This window comes from Akebia trifoliata, chromosome 12, assembly GCF_017979445.1.
Source record: "Akebia trifoliata isolate Shusen 1 chromosome 12, ASM1797944v1, whole genome shotgun sequence".
NCBI classification, from domain to species: Eukaryota; Viridiplantae; Streptophyta; class Magnoliopsida; order Ranunculales; family Lardizabalaceae; genus Akebia; species Akebia trifoliata.
The window spans coordinates 35433487-35455039 of NC_141386.1; the positions used below are offsets into that span (position 1 = coordinate 35433487).

A 21553-nucleotide genomic window follows, 5' to 3' on the forward strand; every position below is an offset into this window, starting at 1 on the left:
AAAATCTGTAATTTTCAAACTGCTAGGGTAAAATAATTTTAAGCTGGTCTTCAGATTTTAAAACCTAGAATAAGATTAAATTTTGGGGGAAGTTGAGGAAGATCAATTTTTTAGAAGAATGAATTGAAGACAATGGATTGAAAAATTGAGGTTACATATGAGAGAAAATAAATCATTCTAATGAAGGTTGATGACAATGGATTTTTTCAGAGAAAAATTATGAATATTTTACTAGAGGTTGATGATGAGTTCATTTAAGTTATTTTGGTTACTCTCTCATTTTAAGTAGAACAATTTCCATTATAGTATAAATATCATCGAATGAAAGAACAACATTCGTTCAACCAACCCCAAAATTTAGGAATAAGGCTTCATGGTCATTTTGAATGATGCAAGTCACCAAATGTGAAGTTGTGTAAATTGGAAAAAAATAAGCCGTGATGATATGATGCCCCTCTCTGACACACACCCCCATCATAGAACCAGAGATCATTTGCCTCAGGATACACAAGAAAAAGATTTAATATTATGGGGGCATGTGTCGCGGGGGGTTATCAGAAAACTATTACACAAAAATTAAATGTAAAAAAATAATACAGTTGCAAGATCCAACAAAATACTCCCTCTATATTTATATATGACAATAACAAAATACTCTCTCTCTCTCTCTCTCTCTATGACATTAACAAAATACAACTTAGTTATAGCAACTGATGGAATTTCAAGCCCATTTAATATTTACATGAATTGGAAAAATGACTAACCATGTTTATATCCAACCACGTTAATAAACACCCCCTATTAATGAGTGCATCACCTCCTTTACACGAAAACTTGAAGAAATGTGTGCCAATGGCTCATTTACACATATACAGTTCCGAGCACTGATCACCATCATGTATTTTCGGGATCTAATAATTTCCATGCCTCTTAAAGATTGTGTTTCCAATGCGAAGCATCTGCGAAGCCTGACTTGATTTGCTTACCATCCCCAGCTCATTCATCTTGCAAACCTTGAGTCACAGCCATGGCCACCTTATCTTGTCTGGCACAAGCTTTGCCATGTCTCAGTGGCCTTCTCTACTTCGGGTAACACACTATTAGCATTCTCTAGTTTGGGTGATACTATCCTACCGAGTATAGCTCAGCTGTCTCATTGAACAGTCATGCATTGGTTCGCTTCCAGTCCCTTTCACAGTTGATCTTCAACAGTCAAAATGGCCTGGAACTTCAATTTCTGAACCACCAAGTGAACCCCATTACCTTAATTCACCAGCTTGGGGTTGTGTAAGCTTGGGAAGAGATGAGAAACAAAAAAGCAGTTCCATGGAACTAAGAGGGTATCCTCGTTACCGTAGCTCAGTTCTCTTCTGCTTCTTCATCATCTTCTGAGAGCTTCTGGTGGGCCCACTCAATGGTCCCACCCCAAAAAACCTTGAAACAATTCCAATCTTTGGGATTCAGAGTTGCGTAGAAATTCCAAAGAAGTAGGTTTCTATGTTCCTTGATTGAACATATAAGCATTGACCTTACACCATCTGCAACAGTTTTATACTGCCACTGGAGTTGGCAGCAACAACCATGTCTGATTTCCCTCTCCAACAGACACTTGAGACAAACTGTCCATTGTCATCGTCAATCTCTTTCCCGGAAATGGGACTAATGGAACCAAACTTATGAGAAGTGATTGGCATAGGGAGGGATCTATAATAAGAATAAACCTGAAAAGAAACAAGACAGACACACAGTTAGAAACTCTGGCTTTATTTATGCAATTAGGGAGGAGATCAGTGGATGCTAAACAACATATTTCGCCACCTATTCGTATTTCTTAGGTGGTGTTTGTTTGCGCTATTTTCAGTGCTTATTGCTGAAAAAATAAAATTCAGCACTTTTTGTCAAAATAGCGTGTTTGTTTACTCCATATTTTCAGCACTTATTACTGAAAATAAGTGAAAAAAATTCAGTACTATTTTAATGCTGAAAAAAGTGCTAAAGCGGTAAGCACTTCGCTTTTTTCAGCACGGACAAGTATACCCTTTGTTTTGTGGGCATAGACAAGTATGCCCTTATACTTAAAAGGATATTACCTCTTATATCTCATGAATAAGTATATAAACACCCCACAAATTAATAAACCCACACCATGGCCAAATTGTTTTGTCTTATATGGGTTAAAAGTTTTGAAATGAGTTACTTTTTGGTGAGGATGATCTCTACAATGAGGAAATCATCCTCACCAAAAATCAGCCCATCACAAAACTTCTAACCCCATCAAAATAAGTTCAAGAACGGTAAATCGTCCATTTCTTCTTTTGGAAACTAGTTTTGAAGTGGTTAGAAGTTTCGGAATGGGCTGATTTTTGGTGAGTATGATCTCTAGACCATATAGATCATCTTCACCAAAAGTTAGTTCATTCCAAAATCTTTAACCCATATAAGACAAAAAATATTGGTTATGGTGTGAGTTGCCCTTATTAATTCGTGGGATGCTTTTATAATTACACATCCTTCATTTCCATCGAAAATTATTCATCCCAAATTAAATTCTTTCAATGTTGATTTCAAATTTTGGTGACTTGTATGACATTATTGTTTTTAATTTGAAATTTGTGGGCTTTTATAAATAAAAATTATTATTTATAAATTGAAATTTTGAGTATTACTTATTATTTAAAAATGAATTGTATTTTAATTTTACAAGAAATAATATATTTTATTGTATTTAATAAGAAATAAGCATTTGAAACATGCAAACAATGTATAATATGATTGTAAGGATAAAAAAGACAATGTGTAACAAACATGATTCTGCATCTAAACAAACAACTTTATAAGCACTTAAATTCAACGCTTAATGTTATTCAGCACTTATTTTTTGCAGTTTAACAAACAGCACCTTAGTGTTTGAGAGCAAGCTTAGCCTTGGGAGATTCCAAGGTGAGATCCATTGCATGTTGGTTCCTGATGCCTCTAACACATGGTCTGGTGCCACATGGCATATATCTAGGCTCACTGACCCATGAATGTTTTGGCCCAACGATGGGTGAACTCAGCCCATAAATCATCCCTAATAGTGAATCCTAGGTGTTCATTTTGGGTGTTCTACCACCGTGACCCGAGACCATTTTGAAATGGGCACACGGAGAAAAAATATTCAACCCAGGACCACAGTGAAAAGTGTTCAAATTCCATGACAGGGAATCATTAGATCAGACTGAAATTTTCAGTAAGGTGTGAATTAGATCTGCACAGTTCATGATCAAGTCCAAAAGTGTGGCTAAAAGTATTACACAAGGTTTATTTTCATTTAAGGAGATCTCCCTGGCAGGACCCATCAATGAGTCCAGCTCTCTACATGCATGCTATTCGAAAAATAAACCCCACTACATCTATTTTACAGCATAAAAAGATGGATGGAGAATGCTGATGTTAAATTGTCAAATAGTGAACTAAATTTCAAGACGTAGAAACACACCTCATTTGATTCCGAACCACATGCTATGTATCCATCAGAAACAGTCAAGCCAACAAAGTTCTGAGGAAAGAGGGGAAAAAGTTTAGAGATGGAACGGAGTTAAAATAGACATTGAAAGCCAAAAGCATTCAGGATAGAGAAACAAACCTTTTCATTAGTATGACCTCTAAAAGTCAAGCTGCAAGCATTGGTGGACAACCCACTAGAACTAGTTTTGTTGAGATCCCAAAGTTTTAGGGTGTTGTCAGTAGATGCAGAAACAAGGGTCTCTGGGTCTAAGAACTTCACAAAGCTAACTGCTTTTCCATGTCCAGCCAATGTACACCAAGGGGTTCTTGTATTCCGCATATCATAGCAGTAAGTTTTGTAATCAGAGGACCCAAAGGCCAATAAATGAGTGGAGTGAGCAGAGAACTGAACACAGCAGACATTGGCAACGTTCCGTATTGTGCCGATACACTTCCTCTGTACAAAGAATTGCATTCAATAAGCCCTTTTTTTTATCTTCTACAATAAAAATTTGCATTAGTGGAAGACACTGTGCTTATACATGTGGCACATTTTTTTTTTTTTGTTGTAAGTATAAAATTTTATAAATGAAGAAAAGATGAGGGGGAGGCTGAGATAGCCCCCAAACAACACGACAAGAGAACCAGCAAAGAAAGAAAAAAAGAAAATAAAAATACACGGCTGGGAGCTAATCACAAAAGGTTTCCCAATTAAATAAGAAATCTTGGAAGCACACTCCCTCAAAAGCTTTGTTCATCTTTGACCAAAGGAACAGAAGCCCAGTGGCACATATAACCACATAAGAAACCAATCATCTGATGGTTCCCCCAAGGATCACTCTGGATCAAAGTTAACTGTGAGAATAAATACAACAATTGGATTTCCTTGACCATTCTCCATAATTTTTTCAACGTATAAGACAATGAAAATAAAATGGATGGCAAGGATCATCCACACAGATCAACTATTGCCAAAAAGATCTCCATGTTGGTGACGGTACATGCAGAGAGGATGAAACCAATGTTGAAGAAATAGAAAACTGTAATGGTAACTAAAGGAGGAATTTCTGGAGAACACTGAAACTAGGGAAACCCAGGTGGCAAACCATACATAGCATTTGATGAAAATTTTCTTGCTTCTTGTCCTCTTAGGCTGGTATAGAAAATTCAGAAATCTTCTCAGGATTCTAGGGTTGATGCTTTTTCTTGAATTTCCATTTGAATTTTAAGAGCCGGGCTTTGGAGGATAAAGTATCTTTAAACATATGAAAAGGTAAAGTTTCAGGTGGAGGATATGGATAAGAGATCGTACGCTTTAGAAGGGAACTAATAAAGGGAGTTAGACATTCATTTTAACAGTAAAACAAGGGTAGGATGAGGTAGAAAACTATAAAACAATAGCAATGGACAGATATCTTGAAAAGGAGGTCTCGACAATTGCATTTCAGCCTGATATAGGTATAGCCTAATAAGCGATTATCTCATCCTATACTAATCTCACTTTCCTAATGAAGGAGATGTTGGCAATTTTCACTTTATAATTTAGGGCATGGAATATTTAAGGCTCTGTATATATCCCAAAAAAAATTATTTTCTGATTTCCTTTTTATGGAGTTTTCCAAGATTTACCTAATAAAACCCTCAGAAAAATAAAATCAAAACTTCAGAGATTGTAACTCTGATTTTTTTATTTTTTTTCACAGCACCAATTTCTTGAATGGAAAAATTATAAATGTATGACAAGCAAGAGCATGCCTCATTGATGGTCCAAAGTTTCACAGTGCAGTCATCACTTCCACTGGCTAACTTTGTGGGATCCACTTGCGAAAAGTCAACAGACCAAGCTCTCTTTTCGTGCTCCGTGTACTGAGAAAACCCTTGACCTGTGCTTGCATCCCATAGCTGCAGTCCATTCAAGCAATCAAATTATGAGCTTTACACGAAAATTTAATAGATAACAAGAAAAAATGCATGCCTGTCGCCCTAAACTAATCTTCATCAAGAAACAAGGTAATTAACAAAGGAAAACTATAGAACAGAACCAATGGGTTATAATGATTAGGAAATAGACAACTAAAACAACAGTAAATATAATTTAATTTTAGGAATAGCGATGGAAGCTGGCCTTTGACTTTCAGTTAAATAGCAAACCATCTTACTAAGGGATAACTCTTCTCTAAAGCATAATAAGTTCCTTCTTCACAACTCATTTTTTCTTTTTTTCCATAAAATCATCATCCAGCTCAAAACCTTATCCTGGGGACTTGAGTTCAACTAAACAAGTTCTAATCCTCCATATTTCACTGTCCGGAGCCAAGTTTTTGTTATTAGAAGGAACAGAAAATTATCGTAAAAAAGCTTTTTTCATCACATTTCTTTAGTTATAAGGTAAAAGTAGATCGATAGAGATGCTGTTCAGCTGGTTAAAGTATCTTCCATTGATCACAAGGTAAGTTTTGAAATCTGTCAACTTCAACGAAAGATCTCCAGAAAACAATTCCATTTTCCTAATCTGAGATTTTTTGAATTTGTCCTATTCTATGGAAGACTGGAAGCTTTATTTACAATACTGGGAGGAAAAAATTTTGGTTAATTTTCCACAGAACTTTCCAGAGAAATTCAGAATAAGAAAATCAAATTTCATGAAAAACAGAACCCATTAGCTTGGTTGCAAGAGACAAACCATAAAAAATAAAAATAATAAAAATTAAATAAAATTAAAGTATGTACAGGAATTTTTGTCATTAAAAAATACTTGGTTCAGGATGTTCAGCATATCAGACATCCATCCCTATGCACAGATCAGCACATTTGCAGACTGCACAAGTGTTGGAAGTGAGGAGTCGTCTATTCAAAAGAGGGTCAGGAATTGGTGCTATCTTGATTAAAATGTTGCATGTGTCGTGTGGGTCAATTGCAACCGTGGATTAGTCCTGTCGGATATGTCTGGAAGCACGGGTCGGGCAAAAGCCTGATTACAGTCTAGTCTGCTGTCAATGGGGATACCACGTTTCAGAAGAAAAAAAAAAGAGGGTCAGGAGTCGGGCCTCATTTGATGATTTTCATCCTAGAAAGAAAGCTTATGTGAAAAACATTACCCCAGTTGATCCAAAGAAAATCTAGCAATCACATTCGTGAATGGTCGAAACAATTCAAAACAGTCCAGGACAAAACATATTAACAGGAAATGTTATGATCACTTAGATCAAATTTTGGCAATGTAAACGTATTTTCATTACTTAAAAGAAAAGAAGACAAGGAAAAGAGGAAAATTGATCAAATCAATCATGGGCAGGGTGATTCACTTCCAAGGTGGAATTTATTAGATAATCAGACAGACTAATCTGCATCTATGCCACGTATACGAAAAACCTGGTGGCATGGGGGTTGGACATACTGACATTCTGACCAAGTATTCCTTTTTGGTAAAACCCCTCAAATGCACAAGAATTACGTACCTGAACCACACCATCATAATCAGTTGAAGCTAAATGGTTATTTACGTAGTTGTTCCAACAAACACAGCTGAGCTTAGATTTGCTCAACATCTCAATCACTGGGTAATGAATATCAACAGAATCATCCAAGAGTTTTTGAAACTCGAATATCTTAATTTTCCTTGATATGCCAGCAGCAGCAAAGTAGTCTTCATCACGGTCAAAACTCAAAGAACAAATAACATTTGCAGAGTTAAGGAGATCCCCATTTATTAGTGTTCCACGTACTTCAAACTTAGTATAGTGAGCATACTTGCATAAACCATCAAAAAACACTCCCAGACGATCGGTAGGTTTCTGATTCAGAAGCTGCCCATCACTCTCATTCTGTACCGGAAACCTCCTCTCTCGTTTCCTTAGTAAATCTTTGTCCGAGTGACCTATGGCATCAGCTTCTGGAAGCTGGCTTTGGGATCTCATGGAGAAGTAAGCATTTTCAAGCTCGATAATATTCCTCATTAACCTGGCCCCAATCGTATTTGACACTTCCGAGTGCCTTGGACCTTGAAGAAGGAACCCAGGTTCTCCTGTATTGGAAGCATACTTAACCCCAGGTGTGCTTAGTATGAGCCTTTTCTCAACCTCCTCGATATCTGCCTCTATGCACCCAACGTCTTCAACTAACTTGGAGGCCTCCTTCTGCTTTTGTTCCTTCAAAGATGTAAGAAAATGAAACAATAAGTCTGATTCAGCCTCATTTTCATCAGTAGACAATGGCAAATGATCTTCGGGCAACAACTCTTGAGATTCACATAATAGTTCAGATTGTAGGATTTCCCTGTCATACAACGAATATAATAGATTTTTCAATACATTTCTCATAGAGCTTAAGAAGTAGATATATCAACAAAGTCTCATCCCAAAGATTTGGGGAGGAAGTAGATATCATAATTTAATATATAGAGGACATGCTTCATACACATGAAAATATTAGAAAATTCTCCTTCAAAACATGAGTAAAAAATAATAGTTCTTCATACTATATTTGCGCCAACAAAAGATTGATGGTCGAGATGAGCCTCTGAGTAAAAAAGAAAAGTAAGATTAGCTTTCCAGCTAACTAAGCGTAACCCATCTATAAAAAATAAAAATTTAAATTCAACAACTTAGACACAATATATATATCATACCAAAAATGCTAATAATGACTTCCTAGACTGATTGCTCCTTCCCTTCAAAAACATGTCGCTACCTCTCCTTCCAAAACCCCAAATAAACAGCAAAATGAAGTAAGTACCATAGAATCTGTCCTCTCCTCCAAAAGGTCCCAGCTTACCAACTCTCAAAAAAGGAACAAACAAAACTTGGGAAATACACAGAAAGATGAAAGAGACAAGAAATAAGCCCACCCATGCAAAGTAGCAATGAATTAGAATGTGATTAATCGACTCAGCATTGGATTTGCATACGGAATTAAAATTGAAATAATACCTCGGACTATCAAATTGTCAAAGGTAAGGATCTTGTTCAAGACAGCAATCTCCAAATGAAAAAGACCACCTTGGATAAAAAATAATATATATATATATATATATATATATATATATATATAGATAGGGTTTTGACAAACTCCTAGACAACATTCTAGACAAAATTTTGTCTTATATGGCTAAAAAGTTTCGGAATGGGCTGGTTTTTTGTGAGGATGATCTCTATAGTGAGTAGATCATCCTCACAAAAAATCAGCCAATTCTGAAACTTGACAGTTTATGAAACTTCAACTTATAAACTAGGGTTAGAAAGTTCAGAATTGGCTGATTTTTTATGAGGATGATTTTCTCACCATAGAAATCATCCTCACAAAAAATCAGCCCATTCCGAAACTTTTAGCCCTTATAAGACAAAATGCTTTGTCTAGAATGTTGTCTAGGATTTTGTCAAAAGAACGCTACCCATATATATGTGTGTGTGTGTGTGTGTGTATAAAATAAAAAAATTCGACTCCAAATAGCAGATGCTGTAAAAATTTGACCAAGAAACCTTGTCCCAAGTGCTTAACCCAAATTAACCAGTCCTATTCCACCAACGCAAAAGAGAAACTCAATTCTTTAAAAAACGTTGCCAGTGCTGCACACAAAACATGCATATAGCTATTTAAGACCATACCATAGTCATTTATTCCTTTTAGTAGTTTTCAAGTATCTACAATTTCCAATTTGTAATTCTATTAACTGATATTCACATTTGTTAATAATACACATTCCAATATTATCATATATCTGTAAGGATATCTTGGGATGCTGGAGATTCTGAGGTCTATGATGTGTGACACAAACACACATTTCCATGTTAAATAACGTAGATTTCAAGAGATATAATACATTGGAATAGTTGGATTAAGTTCTGTACTACTACCTTGTTGTTGGCCGTGATGAAGACTCTGGATGAAGAAGCAAGAAACAGAAACCAGCTTCCATGGGATATTTTGATAGAAATTTTGGGGGAAGAATCCGATGGCGAAGATCCGACATTGCTGTGGCGTGCACTTCCCATGAATCAAAACAGCATAACAACTGATAGAAAGAGAGTAAATTAGTCCCAATATTTGTACAAATAAATATTGTATAAATCACAGATATATTTTCATGTACTTTTATCCTAATGACAATAATTGCTAATTTTTTAAAAACAAATCGTGATTAATTCATGACTCTTTCAATGAGAGATTTAATCCTACTTATTTATGAGGTTTTCAAAAATATTTTTTCATATTATGCTTAATATGAGAATCTGTTAATATTAAAACTACATTTTTATAATATGAAAATGTGTAAGTTAGTTTCATAATATATTTAATATATGAAAGGTGCATTTTATATTTTCCATAATTTTTTTTTGAATATATATTTATTATACCTATCAAAAAAATAATAAATTAATTATATTTTTAATTTTCTCGACTTTTGCCAGTTTTTTCTGAACTTTTCCCTTGTGAAATTATTCCACACACCCGACCTTGTCACTGTGCCTTTATCAATGCTTGGTTAGTTTATGCACTTTCTATCAATCAATTTTGCATATTCTATATAGAATGCTTTTATCTATCAGTATTTATAATACAAGAATATATTATTCTACCATCGGGTACCACTATAGGAGCTTTAGTGCATCAGGCTTTAAGGTCCATGTCAAAGTTATATAGCATCAAACCGACTAGGCAACATGTTGAATAGCAGAAAGTAATTTTATAAGAAGAAAATTTAAGTACATAAACAGGGCTAATGTAACTATGTTCGCACCTCAAATAGAAGAACCCCGAGACAGTAGATGTTTGACGAAAATGTGGAAACCCTCTCATTGAGCTCCTCTGGGCTACTATACCACTTGTCTTCTGACTGAAGAATATCAGACATTGACAGCTGTCGAGTGCTATTGGTCACAATTGGAATGCTAGACTTGTTTTGAGGCCTATGTTCTGAATTTGAGTTATATCGTTCAATGGAAAAGTAACCAGAATCTTGTGAGTCAATACTTTGAACATCAACTTCTTGAACCATTTCACGCTTATAGCCAGATCTAGCCCGTAATTGGCAATGTTGTCTAGCAAATTTCCTTTTCTCACCAAGTTTTTGCTGATTTAAACTTGAATTATGCAATGGATGCAAACCCTCTTCCAGGAACTTTTTCCTACTCAAAAAATGCTCCAAGTTGGGAACATTTAGATCCATTACACTCTCTAACAAATCTCTCTGAGCTAATGTACCAACATATTTAACTCGATTTGATGGGAACAACTTGAAAGAAGACGGACGTAAATCTTGCAAAGCGACCTGTTGAGAGTGTGCACAATCCACCAGCTTGACAATCTGCCTAAATATACGCAAGCTCTCATCTTTATTTACTTTACGGAACCCAGGTCTCAGCCATTCTGTTAAGCTGATTCCATCATTAAACGAATCTGGACCGGCCCCATCACCACCATGGATTGATGGATCATTGGGTTTTGCACCTAAATCCACTGATGTATTGGAAACTATCTTAGTAACACAAGCTGCCTTTTCATTCTTCTGACCTGCGCCCTCAACACCATGGATTGATGGATCGTTAGGTTTTGCACCCAAATTCACTGATGTATTGGAAACTATCTTAGTAACACAAGCCGCCTTTTCATTATTCTGACCCGTGCCCACGACACCAAACCCTTCACGAGCTTCGGGATATCTACATACGACACCCTTTCCCTTCAAGCTATTCTTAACGAAAAACTGAGTAAAACCCGACGAAGACAGAACCTTGGTCCGGGTACCACTTGGGGATAAAGTAATGCCATCTACGGCATTATTATCACTACTTAATAACCGTTCAGAAAACCCTTTATGGTCTTGATTGGATTGCTTAGAAGATTGATGGTTTTGAACCCAAAATTCTGGTCGAAAAATACTTCCAATGTCATCTTCGTCACCCGGTTTTACAGGCTCTTTATCCTTAGATACATTTTCCCCACGTGAACTCGTGTTTCCCAACCCACCTTTTAGCTGATATAAATGTCGCCATTGGCCTTGCCTAATTGGGATAACTTCCTGCGAATTTGAGCTACCAACAACAACAAAGTTCGATTTTTCATAATTGTTCAATGTTAACTCCTCAATCATGTCCCCGCCATCATCCGTATTGCAGGGAATGGTCAATGGAAGTTCAGAGGCCAAACGTTTGTTAATGCCGTGACCCTCTAAAGTATCCATAAATACCCTCGGTGAGCTTTCGGGCCAATTGCTCTCTTTCCCTTTGAGGTGTGCAATCTCTTCAAGTTCAACCACTTCATCGCCCATTCCTTCCATAACGTAGACTAACAGAATACATTCAACGAAACGGTCGACATGCTCTGTCGAATCAAGTAGTTCAGAAGAAAACTTCAATAGCTTCAAATTCAAACAATGTCATCCATCAAACACTAATCTTTGATCTATAAAGTTCAGCGATTTAAGAAATCATTGATGAAAAATCAACCAAAAATAGCAAAACAACACCCAAATCGCTCAACAAATTTACAATCTACAGATATCAGAACTTTTTAGTCTAAGAACCCTAGAAATAGAAATTAAAACCCTAATATTATGGAATTCGAAAAAGAAATCTACAAAAAAAAAAAAACATTATAACAGAGCTCATAAAAATAACATCCAAAATCCAAATTCACAAAAATCAAACAGAAATCGAGACCTGAGAGACCCCTAGAGTTCTTCGAAAAAGTAGTGGTCACGAACGAACTTGCCCGAACTAGAAAATTTTTGAAAAAAAATATCACAAATTCTATCTTCGCTTTCAGCCCCAGAGAAAATGAGACATCTTTATCATTTTCTTTGCAAGACACGAATATAGAATTAAAAAAGTACAATAAGACGAAGCCATCGACGCTTTATCCTAAAGTGCTGTTAACATCCCGGGCTAATGCCAGTGATATTGAATGGCTGAAACTGTTGAACTGTCACGGAAATTAACGTATTTTACCTGCCAATATCAAAATATTTCCTTCTTGGGCCCCCGTTGGTTTGCTAATCACCCAAGCCCAATGAAAGAAAACAATAATTGGGGCCTTGATCTTGAACCGGTAGAGTGGGATTGGGTTTATAATTCTCAAGCCCATAAAATTGGTGGAGTAGGGTTTGGACTTAATTGGTATTCAGTCCAATAAAAAATAATTATATTAAATATTAATTATTAGATGGTTAGAAATTTCCAATCAAGCATGAAATTAAGACCAGACCTAACTTGGGCCCTTATGGAATGGATTAAGGCTTAGCCATTTGAGTCCCATTAGAGTTTTAGGGTTGAATTATAGCAAAACCAAGCTAGGCGGAGCTGACCCCTTGACAGCCCAATCTTTAGGGATCCACAAACTTTAAATGCTTGACGCATTTAACCTACTCACAAAGAAAATAATAAAACACAACTACAATCTTAAGCCCACAAAGATTGGCTTGAACTAAAAATATTTCAACCCATTAAATATAACTCGGGCTAGGCCTAGCAATGCCCAATATATATATTTTTTTAATAACCGGGCATTCTTGTGGACAAGGGACCGGGCCTGTATCTTGGCTTTATCCAGTCCATAGGTCATGGTCTTGTCCAATGACTAGCTCCGGGGTACATGCAACGTCCGAACATCACACGCACCAAGTAAGTGAGTGGTGCGTCCTCACGGGTGGCTCCTGAGAAATTGATGCTCATACTAGATATCAAACTCACGACCTATGGGTATTAACTGCTTATCAATCTGAAATTACCATTGAGTGAGCCAACCCCTCGGGGTTAGAAATGCCTATACATATTTATTAGGCAAAAGCAGCTAAAACATTTTATAAAATAGTATATTTACTTCTATTTCTAACCATTTTTCAACTAAAATGGACATTGGACATATATTTTGACGAAAAAATGATATAAAATGACTCCAAACGACTTTGGATGTGCATAACTTTAATATTTTTTATAAAATTACAAAAAAAAGAAATCACTCCATTCAAGTCAAGCTTGAGTTTTGTCAAGTTAGGCTGAATGGGTTAAGGCTCAAATGAGCTCAAGCGATTGACAATTATATTTTCGGGTAGAGAGTTGAGTGTATAATTGAATTGTTTAACATGAAATTTGTATTCCTCCAACAAATATGAATATAAATAGGGGCAAGAACACGAAGATTATTTGTTCAATTAATAAAATCACATTTTAACTCGTAATACCTTTTGTAAAAGTGATCGTTATGGGGTTGGTACTAAAGCAACGGAGAAAGTTCAAAACCAATCTCAAACTACTCCTTTAAGCTACCACAACAACAAGGATTTATCAAGACTATTACCGAGATAGGGGAAGGGCAAGCGATCACAAAAGAAACTCCTTGTTGCGGTAAGCCGAGAACTCAGGTAAGGTGAAGATTGAACCTTGTTGTTCTGGTATTGAGCAAAATAGGTATCCGAACACAAAGTAAGGAAAACTAATATTACCAAGGGTGTGATTTTGGAGACTACATGAAACCCCACATTCCTACTAGTCCACAATTTTGGAAGTTCAATGGTCGTTCATTTTCAAAGCCCTTGATTGAATCATTTGAAAAAAAAAATCATTTTAAATATAGTTTAGGTCACGAGCCTTAGAGGGCTAATGCATGAGATATTAATTTTTTTTTTCTCAATATATTACTCGAGAAGTGTTATAAGGTATTAAAAACAAGAAACACTTCGAGGAATCAATTTCTTGAGATTGGGCAATTATTGGTACCACGTTTGCCATGTTGTTGGGAAAATGATGTCACAAACATTTACAAACATCGAAGATCTACCTTTTCTTTATACTCTTAAAGTCAAAGGTGTGGATAAAGTTAGTCGCACTTCCCAAGGAGGTGAGGATACCACATCGCATCAAAGTAAAAGTTCCGACAAGGATACTTGATTTTTTTCCTCCTTTTTTTTTTTTTTTTTTTTTACTATTATAATGAGAGAAGGCGGAGTAGAGTGATTCCACACCAAAATTTGAAATTTCAAAATTGCCCCAGTTTAACATTTAAACTTAATATAAAGAGAGTGATTTTGGTTTTTTCAAAAAATAAAGAAAGTTACTCCCACGAACATGAAATCAGGTTGGTTAGTTTTTAAAATTTACAAAAATAACTTTTTTTACTATGCAATTTCAAAATCACCCTTCAATTAATATTTAAAATTACAAATAAACCCTTTAGAAACATGTGCGTTTTCACTTGCCAAAGGAATAAAACACCTATAAAACATTATCAAATTAATAAAAATCATAAACGAAACATCATAGACAATAACAAATGACGGTGTATGGAACCCATCAAATGTTTTCTACAGATAAACACAAGATCATTGATATTCTCATATATCACAAGTATATAATTGGTTTCAAGTATCATCTATTTTATTTTTTTCCTGATAATCAGGATGTCTGGACCAGTGGGCTCGACCAGTAAGGCGAAGCCAACTTCTCATATGTCACAAGTAAATAATTGGTTTCAAGTTTCATCTATTTTTTTCCTAATGACGTGGTGTCTGGACCTGTAAGCTCAACTAGTAAGGGCAAGACAACTGGCCTCTTAGAGCACCATATCTTGCCCAAATCCTCTTGGTACGTCTCATGTATCCTAATTAGGGGTGGCAATGGTCCGAGTCGTGCCGTGTTCAGGTAAAGGTATTATGAAAATTTATCAAACTCAAACTCGACCTATTTAATAATCGTGTCGAAAACTTAAATTCAAACCCAACCCATTTATAAATGTGTATACCTAACCCAACTCATATATAACATGTTTAATAAAATTATAATCTTTATTAGAAAAAATTAATTCCATTTCAACCACAAAAATAAAATACCATTTCTAAAGATAAAATCATACAACCATAAACCAATATCTATCAACATAAATTAAGTATCATCAAACATAAACTAAATTTTATCACAAAAAATAAGTAATTAAAAAAATTCTTAAATAATTAGTGATATATTTAAAATTTCATGTAAATGACAAAATAGCTAAACATGTCAAAATGGATTACGCTGGTTGACGCCTCTAACCCAAACCCAATCTGATTAGACTTCATCAAAACCCACCAATTCCGTATTGTTTTTGAGTCATCTTCATAAGTCTTGTTAAGATTGAAAAATTCAATGGTATGCATTATCATAAAACCCACGTTTTTGCCATGCATGCCTGGATCAAGAAATTAAAAACTCACGTTTCTAGTAAACAAATTCAAATTTGTTGAGAATACGAGACTTTTCTATTATATGTATAAAGAGATTGTTGCAATTCAACCCTATCAAACAGACTTTGGCCTCATAACCTTATCTCTTTAAGGTTCCAATACGATTCAACATTTCATAAGCAATTACATCGATATCATCGAAAAAGTTGCTCATCTTCCAGAAGAAGAAGCTAATAAAATAGAAGGGTTGGAGTTTTACCAATTCAACCAAATATTTGATTGAAGGGTACACTTTTAAAAAAGAATGGGTAGTTCAGACTTCAGAGATCGAGTTAACCCACGTGTATGTTGTACAAAATGGATCTTTTCATTGTACGATAAATCAAATCAATGTTTTATAACTCACCAAGCCGACTCGTAACTTAATTGAGTCAACTTTCAATTTTGAGTTGATTCCGTATTAAAACTTGTTTGAACCGCCTGGCCAAGTTGATTTGGAAAAACTTGTTAGCTTCGTATCACGGACATGTATACATATGTAAAAATAATGGTTTTTCAAAATATGGGTTAGAGGTTTTGGATTGAGCTGATTTTTTGCGAGGATTGTCAATATGATGAGAAGATCATCCTCATAAAAAATCAGCTCAATTTGAAACTTCTAAATCCATCAAAAGTGATATACAAATTATTGGTAAAAATTAATAAAAAATCGACGATCCACATTCTAAATCATTTTTAATGGGGTTAGAAATTTCAAATTGGACTGATTTTTTTTCCGGATGATCTTCCCATTATAAAGATAATCCTCACAAAAAATCAGCTCAATCTATAACTTCTAACCCATATTTTAAAATTTTATTAATGTTACATTGTTTTTACATATGCTTTTTCATATGTCCTTTGATTGGTTTTTCAAAATATGAGTTAGAAGTTTCGGATTGAACTGATTTTTTGTGAGTATGGTCTTTATGGTGAGAAGATCATCCTCACACAAAATAAGCTTAATTTGAAACTTCTAAGTCTATCAAAAGTGATTTACAGATTATTAGTAAAAAATCAATGATCCACATTCTGGGTCATTTTTTATGGGGTTGGAAACTTTAGATTGGATTGATTTTTTTTATTATTATTATTTATTTTTAGGATGATCTTCTCATGATAGAAATCATCCTTACAAAAAAATCAGCTCAATCCAAAACTTTTAACCCATATTTTGAAAAAATATTGTTATTGCATTATTTTTACATATGTCTCATGATCCATCCCCAAATATATATATATAACGTTTTTATTTTTATTTTTTATGGGTTATAAATTTTGGAATGGGCTAATCTTTGATGATGATGGTCTTTATGGTGAGGAGATCATCCTTACCAAAAATCAATTCACTCCGAAACTTCTAACCCATATTAGACAAAAATCATTGTCATAAATTTTATCACAATTATTATCCCATGAAGCATCCCAATATATATCAATAATATTAAAGTGACCTCGGCTTAGAACCTCATATCACACTTCTTGACATGAAAGTGTATGGGAATCATAGGTTATTTTCATAGAGATACGAATGAAAAACATCTATGATTCCTATCCACTTTCAATCAAGAAGTGTGATATGAGGGTCCAGGCTAAGGTCACTCCATCACAACTTTATACACACACACACACATATCACCCATATGTTTGGTTTATGATTTTTAAAACAAAAAGTCAAAAACATCTAGGAAGTGATTATCAATTGTGTTGGAAAAATTCTAATAATAATTTTATATTTTAATAGGGCTTGGTGGTGTTGAAAATTTTTCGGTCATTATCTTATTAGTTTTGTTGATCAAATTTTTGAAGAGATATAAAAATTTTATTTGAGTTCCTATCTTATGTGTAAGCATTCGACTTTTATCTAAAAGTATAATCTTACATTGACTAAGAAAAGAAGGTTCTTAATTTTATAAATAACTTTTTAAGAGCATATTTGTCATCGACTCATTTGCATATCGTGATTCATATAAAAAGAGGGTGGGTGGGACGGATAACTATTAAATACAAGGTCGATTTCAACATTCTTGGAAACTAATAATATTCTTATTCTCCGGGGGGGTACAAGGTCGATCTCAATGTTTCTCACATTACTTTCATAAACATTTTCCAACATATTTTTTGGATTCAAAATCTTCCAAAAAAGTATTTATAATAAAGAAACGAAACAATCATGAATGGGAGGAAGACAATGATTCTTCTTATCCATTGCATAATCTTTTGTTCCTGGACTGAAGAACTAGTTATGCTTCTTTTATAATCTACCAAGAATATAATGTTTGAACTTGAAGGAAAATATATTTGGGAACGATATAAAGCACTTTCCTTACTAAGTAACGAAAATTTCATGATCACACCAACACGTAGAATCTAAAATTTTAACAACTTTCTAAAAAAATTAAAATTAAAAATAAGATTATTTTTTATTGTTGAATTTTAATTTTAAACTTTAGAGTTCTGTAGCCAGTCATTTTCAACACCTTGGATCAAGACATGAAAAGACTTTTCTTTTTGAATTTTCCATGAAATTTAGAGGTATGTAATGTTAATTAAATTGCCAATTTGGTAATCCATATGAATCGAACGACTCATCGTAAGATTTAAAATCTTTCTAAGTTAATCTAGTCTACCCTTACTCTTAACCAAATTTAACCATCATAGACTCACATTGGAATCCGAATATCATCATGTTTGTCAGTCATGTCGTCGAAAGGACAAAAATTGGTATGATACATGAATGAGACTTTTTTGTTGCAAATATTAATGGAATATTATATTAGATACATTGTATGCAAATGTACTCTACGCTTCAATCATTATTAATAGTTGGATTTGATAATGAATACTGCTAAAAATGACTTCAAGATTGTACCTCATACCGCCATCTTGACGTGGAAGTGGGTAGGAATCATAGATGTTTTTCGTCGATATATATTGAAGTCACTCCAACACGACCCCTTGATAATATTACCAAGAGCCATTGAATGGAGTATACTATACGTGAAAGGAACTTCTTTATGTTAATGTTAATGGAATGTTAATATATATGGACATTACAACAAAATATTTTTGTTACTTCAAATCGTTATCATTATGTGACTAAGTTTACTATTAGGTTAATATTATTTATTATCTTGATTAGATTATGGTACAAATATGTTGACATTATCATCAGTTAACACTTTCTCATTGTATTTCTTAAGTGAATTTTGAGTGAAATTTATCTTCTTGTTGTTAACAAAAAATAGATGAAATCGAACCAAGAAAATGAATCGAAAAACAAACACAAGACAAGACGCAATCACACAAAGAAACACGGAGATTTTATGTGATTCTCTTTAAATTGACATACGTCCACGGATCACACTGATTCCACTATGAAGAGAAAACTCACCGTTCCAAATTACAGCCTTTCACCAAAAACAAAGAATATAAATACCCCATGAAACCTAAGTAGGATTTTACATAATATTAGTTAAATTACGAAAATACCTATGAAACCTAACTTGATAAGTATGAATGTGTGGCTTGATTTACAATACCTTCTCATTAACCAATATTATCAGGCTCCACAAATTAACCACAATACTTGTTCCCCTGCTTGAAAGATATACTTGAAAAAGAGGTTTCTCTTTTCTTGCAAAAATAAACAATGGTGCACTTCTTGGGCTAGTTTGTACCATGTGGTATGAATTAAATTATGTCCACATGGTAAACTTATTGAAATATCACCTAGGTTCGTAGGTTGCCACATGAACCACTCAAAATCAAGCAACATAGTGCACTATAGAAAGAGTAAGATATGTTGATTGGACATCACGAGAATGGTCATTCATTTTTATATATCACTAAGCACAATTGATGCATGGAATAAGACATATATAGGATAAGGTTTCATGGATGGAAGGAGACCCATGGATGCCCAAATAATGTTGAGGGACCCATTTTGCTATCCAAAAAAATATATTTATGTGTGATCACTTGTGGAAAGGAATTGACAAAAATCAAGCTTTGGACAATTAAGTTCACCTATTCATCATGGGTCATCAAGCCTTGTCTTGTGTCAATACTGATGAGGCTGGTCATAATGGATCCAATGCATTTTTTTCCCCCTCATTACCTTTTATATACATTCAAAAATTGAATCCCAAATATCACGATGGGGTGATAATTGGGGGGCAAGGAATACATTTTATGAAATTCTACATCCTTTAGAGAATTCCCTCAAGGAGTCGTGATGATTTGACTTACCTACGTGGCATACTCAATCGACACTCCTGATGTGACACATTTGGGATCGTAGATTTGTATGTCTTGGAATATTCTTTTTTTTTTTTGAAAGTGCAGTTGTGTATCTCAAGGATTGAAGATCTATATACAGCTCCGAACATGTCATGTCAGGGGTGTCGATTGAGTATGCCATGTGAGTGGATAAATCAAATCATCACGATTCTTCCCTCAAACCCTCTCTCTATCTCTCTCATTGTATTTTTGTGTAAATATCAAACAATGACAGAAATGATTTAAGAAATATTAGTCACATCAGCCTTTCAACAAACATGTATGACCGTAACAAATAACCACAAACTTAATTTAGGAAAAAATTAGAACCACCTTAGTCAGGCTTTCAACCAACACATGTGACCGTAACAAGTATCAAACAACCACAAACTTGCTGATTTAGGAAAAAATAAGAGCCGCCTCAGCCAAGCTTTCAAACAATTAACATGTGCGATTTTGTTCACAGGCACATTTTAAAAGATGTGAGGTATTAAACAATAATTTCTAAGAAATCAAATAATTTAATGGGATTTACAAGAAGAAATTTTTGTATGACGTATTAGAAGATTTTTTTTTTGTTAACCGAGTGTCCGGGCTAGCTTACGCGCACCATGACTAATCTCAGGGAGGACTACCACAACAACCCACCGTTATAGTCCCCCAGTTAAATCTTGAGAAAACCCAAGAGGGGAAATATTATAAGAAATCTTCTCTACATGTAAGTTCTTTTTTTTTTTTTTTTAATATTTGTCCGTACAGTTGATTAAAATATTTACTCTCCCACTTGTATTTAAATTACATAGTATTTCATGTTCACAAGAAAAATCAGTGTGTCGAAATCCAATCTACTCTAACATAGCCAGTCACATAAAAAGTTATTTTGAATTGAAATTTTGATTCGGTAATCCATAGTTTTTGGTGAGGTTAGGAGAGTCATATAAATTGATAATTTTTAGGATGACCTCCTTAGTTTGAAGATTTCATGGTATTATAATTAGATTCCCTAACATGACATCCAAGTGAATCTGAAATATAGACCGATTCCACCAATTTGATGTTAAAAAAAAGGGGGAAGGGGGAAGGGGGGGGGGGGGTGAACAAAGAATCCACGTGTCAACTCATGGTAGCATACAATGCACCATACCTCATTCAGGTCTATTCAAGCAAGAAGGTTTGAATTTTGAAGTGCTATCTAAGATACTAAAGAAAAAAGGGTAAAACGTTATGCGAAAATTAATAGTTACTTCCTCGAAATGCATGTAATTTTAAATGAAAAAAAAAAGAGGTAATAGATATTAATACTTTGTCCTGTTGTAGGAGACAGGGGTGGAGTCAGGATTTTCTTGTAGTACTGGGGGCAAATTGTAATTAATGATACAATTGAAGAGTTTGAAGATGAATGATTTTGAAGAGAAATTCATGGGTTTTTGGTTAGATGTTAAAGAAAATGATATTTAGGTCATTTTCATTTAATTTATGAGAGAAGGCCTAAGTCAAGAGATAATGTCATTTTCAAAAATTTGAAAAAAGAGAAGGGAGGGTTGCGCAAAATGGGGAGCGAGGTGAGGGAATGGGAGAAAATAGGACATGTAA

The 21553-nt window shown here is 34.5% G+C and overlaps 1 protein-coding gene across 1 annotated transcript; it reads right to left on the bottom strand.

Moving 5' to 3' along the window:
- Positions 1–716: 716 nt before the first annotated feature.
- Positions 717–12313, bottom strand: LOC147389906 (protein SPA1-RELATED 2-like). The gene is made up of 8 exons (XM_086417910.1): positions 12144–12313; positions 10223–11805; positions 9339–9496; positions 6945–7761; positions 5242–5388; positions 3626–3943; positions 3479–3538; positions 717–1721 (listed from the first exon to the last, which is right to left on the bottom strand). The coding sequence occupies exons 2-8, from the start codon at positions 11759–11761 to the stop codon at positions 1530–1532; spliced, it is 3231 nt and encodes a 1076-aa protein (XP_086274036.1). The 5' UTR covers positions 11762–11805; positions 12144–12313; the 3' UTR covers positions 717–1529.
- Between the last annotated feature and the right edge of the window lie 9240 nt (positions 12314–21553).